The 9,425-nt window shown below is 46.1% G+C and overlaps 2 protein-coding genes across 3 annotated transcripts; one reads left to right on the top strand and one right to left on the bottom strand.

Moving 5' to 3' along the window:
- Positions 1 to 738: 738 nt before the first annotated feature.
- Positions 739 to 4,292, bottom strand: LOC120956971 (cyclic AMP-dependent transcription factor ATF-6 alpha). The gene is made up of 4 exons (XM_040378833.2): positions 4,095 to 4,292; positions 3,016 to 4,004; positions 2,782 to 2,948; positions 739 to 2,714 (listed from the first exon to the last, which is right to left on the bottom strand). The coding sequence occupies exons 1-4, from the start codon at positions 4,111 to 4,113 to the stop codon at positions 1,571 to 1,573; spliced, it is 2,319 nt and encodes a 772-aa protein (XP_040234767.2). The 5' UTR covers positions 4,114 to 4,292; the 3' UTR covers positions 739 to 1,570.
- Positions 4,293 to 4,565: 273 nt separating this feature from the next.
- Positions 4,566 to 8,946, top strand: LOC120956972 (stress-activated map kinase-interacting protein 1). Of its 2 annotated transcripts, none has more exons than XM_040378834.2 (2): positions 4,566 to 4,869; positions 5,235 to 8,946. In XM_040378834.2, the coding sequence occupies exons 1-2, from the start codon at positions 4,826 to 4,828 to the stop codon at positions 6,901 to 6,903; spliced, it is 1,713 nt and encodes a 570-aa protein (XP_040234768.2). In that variant the 5' UTR covers positions 4,566 to 4,825; the 3' UTR covers positions 6,904 to 8,946. The 2 variants fall into 2 exon arrangements, with proteins under 2 accessions (XP_040234768.2, XP_040234769.2); XM_040378835.2 differs by having other exon boundaries at positions 4,566 to 5,104.
- Positions 8,947 to 9,425: the final 479 nt, after the last annotated feature.

Raw genomic sequence — 9,425 nt, 5'->3', positions numbered from 1 at the left:
ATAATATCGATGGCGCCCGGATCGAAATTAATTAACCATCTTTACGGATTACGGGTCTCCCTCTCTGGTCGGACCCTCTGTTTGCCATTACCGTTTTTGGGTTTTGCTACTGCCCTTGGAGCTGCGTCGATCGAGGGAAAAACAGAGCTGCACTAGCTACCTGTATGCAGCCCTCACCTGCATGCGCGCTTGTCAAGTGGAGCATTGATTATGATACACGATTGTGCGGGGAAGGTCTCGGCCGGTGGCGTTTAACCCGATTAGCTGACTGCTACTTGGAGCTGGAAAGTCGGCGGATAGGACCGAAAATTAGGCGTTGGGTAGTTTGTTTCGTTTTGGGTTGACCTTCATTTTGGGGTTTTATCTACCGGTGGCGGGTTTTGATAGTAGAGCTAAGCTACCAACACCATATGGTAATCCTGCAGCGCTCAGCAGACGAAAGTAATGCCGAAATTATATTGCTGAAGAATGAGATCAATGGTCGTAATCATCTTAACGGTTCGATTAATAGAAATTAACTATCTCCCAAACGACCGCTCTGCTCTTCTGAAGCATTATAGAGTTGATAGTAATCGTAAAAATCAAGCAAAGGCAGGAAAACCGTCATTTACATTTAGCTGATGGCGAGTTAGGAAACCCGAGGTTAAACCATACTGTTGTGGTATTTGTAACGCACCGCAAAAGGGGAATGTTTTCTTTCATTTTATGTGTATTGAAAATAAACAGTCAGTTTTGCAGTTTTTTTTAATTCCAATCAAAGTGTTTAGTAGTTCCAAAACGTTTGTGAAAAAATAACACATCCAATTCACACGTACAATACAGCAATGCAATGCTAATTCTAACACACAATAATCCTGTCCTTTTGTTCCATTCTTGTTCCATGACGATCAACAATATCAGTCTACGTTTACTTTATGCCAAAATAATGAAATTGTTCTGTACTCTGTCGTTATCTGTTACAGGGCATGTGAATGCCCTAAAATTAAACTAAAAAAAAAACAATTAACCTTAGCTCTGATTGCACCCCCAGTCATGAACGATTTGTTCTATCTACCTTTTGCTGCCTTACGCTGCTTGCGTATGCTTCCTTACATTAAGTATTGCAATTTTAACCATTATGGCCGTTATTCTATTTTCCTTTCTTCAATCATTACGAGTTACTTTGATCTTTTGTTCAGAAAAATGGTATAAATCGAACTGAAAAAGTTAAAGAAAACTGCACGAAAGGTGCGGTTTTTGCTACTATTACAATGTGGAATGGATAGAAACTAAGCTAAAATTAATGTAACAATTTACGCTCGCATCTACAACATCAACAATCATTTGTGCAATATGATGGTGCTTCAAAATTAACGGAAAAACTAGTGCTCTAACAATCGGTAAGTTAAGCCGGTGTTAATTGTGTAAGATAAAAAAAACCATTCAGTTTCATAATAGCTCCTGTTTTGTTGTGAGATCAACAGCAATAACTTACTAAAAACAAATAATAAAACCAACGCACGATCACCCTAAATGCTTGTTCTGGTTGTCTGTCTGTCTCTCTATCTGCCAACACCGCGCAATCAATCCCTCAATTAACGTGATGTTCGCTCTTCAGGTGCTCGTTCATACGCTCTACAAAGAACGGTCGGCTGGGAATATGCTGATGCTGAACAGTGTCCCGCTTGGGGTGCATTTCCTCCACCGTATCAGCGACAGTTGTCGCAGCGGACGAATTACTGCTCCGCGCCAATCGGCTGCCACGTGTCGTTCCGCTACCGTTGGCCCTTCGGTTCGTTTGCCCACCGGCAGTTGTCGCATTGCGCCCACCATAACCGCCCGTTGCACCTCTAGCACCCGGTTCACCACCCTGCCCCGGTCGTAAGTCACCGGGGATTGTTTTTTCGCGTATCTGAATCACGGACGTGTTCATTACCTCGCAGTCGATCTGCATGAGCGTTATCTTGTTCGAGCGATCCGTCCCGTTGGCCATCGGCGAGCCGGGTGTCGTCACGGTCGGTAGCATTAGTGACATGCGTGGCCGGCTGGTTTTATTGTACGCCAGGGCGGGCAGCAGCAAATGCTCCTCGCTGAACGAAACCAAATAAAACGTATCATCTCGGCGACCAATTTCCTCGAAAAATTCCGCATATTTCACGTGCACGCGTGGATAGTACAGGTCAAGATCGTGCTGGGAGGGTATTTTCCCTCGATATGTAACAGCGGTATCGCGCTGACCAGCAGCAACTGCAGCTGACTTTCGTTGCCGATTGCGTGCCAGTTTCTTCCCACCGTTTAGGGCTAGCTTTTGCTGCCGCCGTTCGTACGTCTTCATCTGCGTGCTAATGTCCTTCATGTGTTGGTAGATTGAATCGATCGTATCCTTCAGGCGAAACATCTTATCAAACGTGTCGATGCTGACGTCTGCCTGGCCTTTGCCGTCGGTAAGGTTTTTGTACCCGTTCTCTCCAATCCATCGGCGAAGTTCGCTCGCTAGGCGTATGTTTTCCGTTTGATTCACGTAAAACGGACACTCGGATGATGGTAGCGTTTCGATTCGGTCTTCTTTGGTCAGTTCATCGATCGCGGTGAGGTTCAAGCGGAAGGGCTTGGTTCGTTCGCGCTGCTTAGTACTATTCGAGTCATTCATCCACAGCAGGCCACGGGAATGAAATTCTTCGACCCTGTGGGGAACTGTGTCTAATTCTAGATGATCATTGTTGGTGAGAAGATTGCTAAAAAGATAGATGAACCATTTAGCATCATTTTTTTTTTTTAATTATAAAAGTTGAATCAACCTACCCAATAGGATAAAAATTAATCGACACCATAAACAGCATGGCCAGCACAATCGCAGCATTTTTGCGTGCTGTTGGCGTTACTTGTTTTGCTGCCGATTGTCCCACCAGCAGGGTATTTGCTGCACAAGTGCAACGCATTTTCAACCTTTCAAGCAGGTTTGCGTTTTCCTACAGAAAAATAATTTCGAAAGCGTTAGATAAATGACTAAATACACCGTTTTCGTTCAATACATACCATCCTTAGCAGGTTATTCTCTTTCGACAGCACATCCAAACGCTCCTCAAGTGAGGTCACATACTCTTTCTTCTTCTGCCGCGATTCGAGAGCCGATTGACGATTTTTTATCATACGCTGATGCTTTTTAAGCAGCCTTTCGTCAAACGTACGTTCCGATAGGTTGTTTCCGGCTGCCAGCATCATCGGTACGGTTAGCGGACTAACTGGCGATGAGATTGGTTCTTGTTTGATAGCAGCCGGTGGTTTAATTTCATATTTCAAATCAACCCCCACCGACGGTGTTGCCGGTTTTGGTAATACAAAGGGTTTTTCCTGCTTCGGCGTTTCCACCGCCGGTGTGACACGGGGAAACGATTTCACTGCCGATGCAATGGGCAGCTTGTTGGTTGGTGTGGCCTTTAATATAATCGTATTATTCGTTGGCTGGCGTTGCATGTTGGCCACCAGGGCGCGATAGTCTTTCGCCGACAGGACGATCGTTTTCTTGGTGATTGTTTTCGTCACGTTCGAGAGGGAATTAGCATTTTTAGGAACGATTTTTAGCTGTCGCAGCTCCGTAACAGGTTTCATCATGCCCGTTCTATCAGCTGGGCTGGCCGGTGTTTGCGGTGAGATTGGCGGACTGTCCAAATGCATTGGCACGACGTGGCAGCCATCGAAGCCACCTGATGACGGTACCGAATCGTAGCTCTGCTGGCTGTCGGACGGCGAAGGTGTGTCTCGGTTGGATGGTGAATGTAACGAGTCGTACGAAACATCGTTCAGAAAGTCGTCGGGATTGATCATTCCCGCACCATAGTTGTGGTTGTCCAATTCATCCAATGCGCACTCGTTCACCGTGTTCCAGGTGGTGGTCGATGGGTGTGTTTGCGGGATAGCGTTGGCACTCGAGGTAAAATCACTAAAACCCGCACAGAGCGGGACACTATCGAACATTGCGGGAGATAGGTAATCATCTTCCAGCGAAAGATCAAGCACATCACGCCCTGTAAAAAATGAAATCGAAAGTGAAAATTGGGAACGAAACTTCGGGAAGCGGAGGAAGCGAATCGCGGTAGAAACAACAGAAATCGTACCTCCAAACGGTGCCTCCATTGTTCGACTGAATGATTGTCCGTTAATCACAGCAGTTCCGAGGGATTGTCTTCATCTAAATGCGTAAATTGCTTGCTAAAACACTGGCCTGGCTGATTTGTGTACAGTTTTGGAGATTTTCGTCGGCATTTGATGAGTTTGCTTTTGCGTGTTGTTGTTTTCTTCTGACAGCACCCCTTGTGAACAAATGTCAAGCAGTGTGCTGTTGTAAGGTTCTGCCCGAAATAGGTTGCTGATAAATTTGAAATATTTATTACAATATGTATTGAACAAGTTGTTTCAACCTGTCTTTATCCACGTTTAAAATAATTGATTTCATTTAATCTACTGTTTAGTTACATCGATTTTATTGAATTCCAATTTAAAATTTCCCTCATCTGCTCGAATCACGCGACGAGAAAAAAAAAGCATACAAATCTGCTCGAATGCTCTCTGTCAAACGTCAAACTTACCAAACATGGTGGTCAATGTTGTTTTTTAGCGCTGGCTGTTTCGGCATCACTAGTTCGGTGTAATTTTACGCATTTTTTACTGCATCTCGTCCGTTCGTCCCATTCTACAGTGTTCTGCTACTCTGCCCCGGGTGTTTTTGTCGCATTGTTCACTGCAATATACAGTCATGGCTAAGCCCCGGCAAAAACAATCCCCTTGGTCTTACGCCTTCTGCCCGGGGGAAGATGCCTAAGCGCAGGATGGCGACGATGCGTGGGGAATGTTGGATCGTGCAGTTCCTACCAGTGCGAAAGTTGTTTCTGGGTTTGTATTGCGTGCACTAAATACCAACCGGCTCCGCCACCACCATCAACGGTCAGCAGCACCACCCTATCAAAATTGGAAATGAGAGCACCACGATGAGGGCTAAACTTAGATAATCACGGAAGACGGTGCGTCGTCGCGATCGCAGTGTCTTCTTCACCTTTGTGCTTCCACCGTGCGTGTGGTGCACGAGCAAGCAAACTAACCAACCCAAGAATCATTATTGGCTGAAAAGGTAGGCGCCGTGGTGCGGCTTACTGCCGCCGACCGTTGATAGTGGGCCCAGGCTCTTGCATCCCCGCACGCGCACGTGTTGCGCTGTTTGCAGCCAGTAACGCAGTTCGCCTCGTTCCATTTTTTTCTAGCATGGCGACGTACAACAATGCCCACTGGTTGCTGTCGCACATCCGGAACTCCTTCATCTCCACCGACGATACGGGCGTCAGCGAAACGGTGATGGTGATGGAGGACATCCCGCTGCAGCTGGCGAAACGGTTTCGGGAATCACAAGCACGCGTTGCGGAAACGACAAACCAGCCCCAGCCCCAGCCAGAAACGACCGCGCCAGATGAAGACAGCGATGGGCCCGGCATCGATCCAATCAAGCAACAAATGCAGGCCCGGTTCGGAGTGGATTATGAGTACTTCTTTTCCTACCCCGGGCTGGACGATACGGATGAGGAAGATGCTGACACACTGTCCCAATCGTACGAAATACAGATGGATCAGGAGAGTGGGTTCCACCGGCAGCGATCGAACACGGCCCAGAAGCTGGAAAAGCTCGAAATTGCACGACGCAAAGCGTCACAGATACGAAGTGTAAAGCTGGACGACAGCTCCGTGCTGCAGCCGGAAGAGGAGGAGGATGAAATCAGCCTATTGTTTAGCCGGCGGGTTTCGCTGCCAAGCGAATCGCCACGAAAGCGACTAAGTTCGACGCTCAGCGAACAGTTGAGCACGTTGCCCGCGCTGCCGCAGAACCAATTTCTCGAGTACGCCAAGTTCGACGGCACGGGCCACATCGAGGTGCCGGTGCGCACGTTCAAAGTATTCGTTCCCGCTCTTCCGGAAGAGCAGCGTGCCTTTCCGTTGCCGGTCTGCGTACTAGCCACTGCCAAGATACAGGAGTTTATAGGGCTGATTTGCTACAAGTGTACGATCGCGAACCCGGCCGTAGAGTTGCGCCCCGTACGCCACTACGGCCTGTACATGACGGAGGAAGACGGTGAGCTGGATTTGGATTTCCCGCCGCTGGATGTGAACGAACCGTGCTCGAAGTTTCGTTTCACGCATCTCGTTATGGCCGAACGGCGACTGTCGAGCAGTGCAAGCCATCAGCCACTGCCCACCACCTCTAGCGGACAGTCGCTTCGATTTGAAGCATTTAGTACGGAGCGCAGCACGAGTCTAACTACTCCCACCTCGGCCACGGCCCCGAACGCCACCACAACGGCACCGTTAACGAAACCGATCAAGCAACAGCCGGAACAGGCAGGTGGAACCGGTTCGAGTACACAGAAATCGGAACCAGCTGAAACGATGACCACTTCGCAGCGCATTAGCAACCAGCAGAAGGAAGATCTTGATCGGATCAAAGGGCACACGTCTAAAATAGAGGCACCCCTCTACCGTACGTTTCAGGTGCAAATCCTCCACAAATCGCGCCTCAAGACCGAGGTGCAGCTGGGCATCTCGGGCGATCGGTTCGAAATTGATCCCATACCGAACAATCCGGGCAAGTTCTGGAACCGCCAAAAGCCGGCCTGCCACACGATGGACTCCGTAGCCGCCTGTACCATCGTGGAGCGGAAACACTCGAAGGCGGTGCTGCGGTTGGTGTACTGTACCGGCAATGTCGTGAGCGGTGAGGCCGACGGACCGGTAAGTTTTAAGCACTACGATATCGAAGCGACGCCCGATGCGGCCGAACAGATCGTGGAGAAGGTGAACAACATTCTCGAGGTTCGGCTGAGCCCGATCCGGCGCGAGTACATGCGAAGGCGGGGCAAATTAAAACCACCCTCTAGTGCGTAGCCCATCGAGCAGCCTGTAGGATAAGAGGCGAGGAGAGAAACCGCGAAAGAGGAAGAAGAGAAGGAATCATATACTAACACTAACTGCCATTGTATGTGCGTGCTTTTACGTACCACACAATATTCATTTCACTCGCGTTTACGGAAGAAGCACAGAGAGAGAGAGAGAGAGAGAGAGAGAGAGAGAGAGAGAGAGAGAGAGAGAGAGAGAGAGGAAGCTATTTATTTTATCCATTCCCACCCAGACGAACAGTCGATCGATCGATCGGATCGGGCATGATCATGAAACAGAAGGAATTGCTCACCTATCTATCCTACGAGACACCTAACGCTTGCTTTACAGACAGCGTAATAACGACAAAAAGAGCAAATCCCTCTTATGTAGTACGTACGGAATATATTGTCATTCAAGCTTTAATATTTATTTTCCACAACAGTCCAAAATGCCCCTCCAGCAGCACTTTCCTAATCGCACTTTCCTCTTTCCAAACAACGCAACGTGTAAAGTAAGCTCTGGGCCTCGTAGGATGATGGGTACGCACGAACTCACTGTCGAATTCATTTTAAACTAACTTTTATGCTTACCCTACCAGCAAAATGGTCGTTCCTCGGTTTCACGACCATGCCTAACCGATCGATTATCCTTCATATACAGTCATATACACCCCAAACAAATGCCAACAAAGACTCAATAGACTTTACTTGCAAAATATCAATATAATAGCCAATTCACAGCCAGTGTTTCGCCAACGGCAAACACGTTCAAAATAACTTAAACTGAAACAAAAAACAGTCGTGTACAGCAGCAACAAGCCAGTGGAATAAGGATAGTGCAATTTAGATTTCCTTTCTTGTTCGCAGATAGGAGGTTTTTTTATATTGATATACATTATATGAAACACACGTTTTGCGTACAATCAATAGAAACGATATAAATGCAAAAAATAATATAACAATCTCCAACCTAGTTTCGTTAGATAAGGGAAGAGAAGCATTTAAAAAAAAAGTCATAACAGTTCTAAAGAACATACTACATGCAAACCGGGAAAATTGTGTTCAGCAACATGTAACCGATGCGCGCGATCGCTACCTCGCTTGCGCAACTGCAGACAGGTTCTTGCGGGGAAGTTATGCGCAGGAAGAAGGGCCGCCATGGAAGCGGATTTTTTTTTCTGTTTTTTCCTCTAATTTTATACAATAAGTTAAGCAGCAGGCAAGGAAGAGATAATATATATACATGTAAATGTGAAACGATGTGTTCCTTTAGCAGTTAGCGAGCGATTAGTTAAGCAGGGCGTTAATGAGCAACAGGCTGGTGCATGATGCACCGTGCCGCTTCTACGTAGTATGTGCTACCCTATCCATCAGCCGGTCCTATTTATCGATCCTTAGTTTTGTATTTAAGTAAGCTTATCGCTAGCACACTGTCCATTGACACTGGACGTGTGGTGTTCAGATTTAACATATGTTCCTCGACTATCATCCGGTTCGACTAGCCGCGTGTTGCGTGCGTCGGTCATCTTTTAACCAGGCAGGAAGATAATTACGGAATAATACGCTTAAGAGATATGAGATGTATTTTGCGTTGCGTTTATTTTTTGCGATCGAAACTCAATCCAGCTAGCACACCGCAACCCCTGCAGGTGTAAAGGAGAACATATCAGGTACGATAAGATGTGTTCGTGCGCAGCAGTTTGCCTGATATGTGGAGGACAGATAATCTTAATAATACACTTTGTGTCCTACCAGTACCAGTTCGGGAATGTTCTCTCATTGTTTTCCTCTTATTGTATGTGTACAGTGGTGTTACAGGCAGGAAGGGGAGCGCAAAAGTAAAACAAACACACACACACATGGAGCCGATTATTGCTCTGCAAAAGCAATCAATTCGAAGGTCCTAGCTGGACGGCTACGAGCCGCTATGCTCCGTTGGGATGAGTGTGTTCAAGAATAGGGATTACAATCAGCTAGTAAGAAAGGTATTGTCTAACAGTGTGGCAGGTGTTAAACTATAAATATTATAAAACTTCCTTTAACGAGATGATGTTTGTCTCCCTTTTTGTGAGATTTGTACTTGTACTGTTAACATCCGAATCAGATTTGTGCGGCAATGTTTCTTAAATATTTACTTATTTTCTTTCATTTTTTAATATTAATTTTTCAGCTGCTTTTGAAAACCTTTACATTATTTTCACATTATTTTTACTGTTTTTTTGTTAGCTTGCGTATTTATGAGCTAAGATGTACGCAGCGCATGTTGACAATGTGTGTAAACCGTACTTTTGCTGTTCGGTTCATTCGGACTATGGAATCTTTTAGTATCATACAAATGTAAATATTGTGTACAAAAAAAGGTAAAACAAAACATATTTTACATTTTGCATAAATGACTAATTCGAATGATTGTTTCCATTAGACACATTTATGATTCACACATAAACTTTAAAAAAATCTGAGCCTTTACATATAAGCAAATTGGTTCCCGGACCATTATTTTAATGGGGAAATGCTTCATAATTGTTT

Source organism: Anopheles coluzzii, chromosome 3 (assembly GCF_943734685.1).
Source record: "Anopheles coluzzii chromosome 3, AcolN3, whole genome shotgun sequence".
NCBI lineage: Eukaryota > Metazoa > Arthropoda > Insecta > Diptera > Culicidae > Anopheles > Anopheles coluzzii.
The sequence above is the reverse complement of the archived record's forward strand: the minus strand, read 5'-3'. Positions and strand labels throughout refer to the sequence as shown.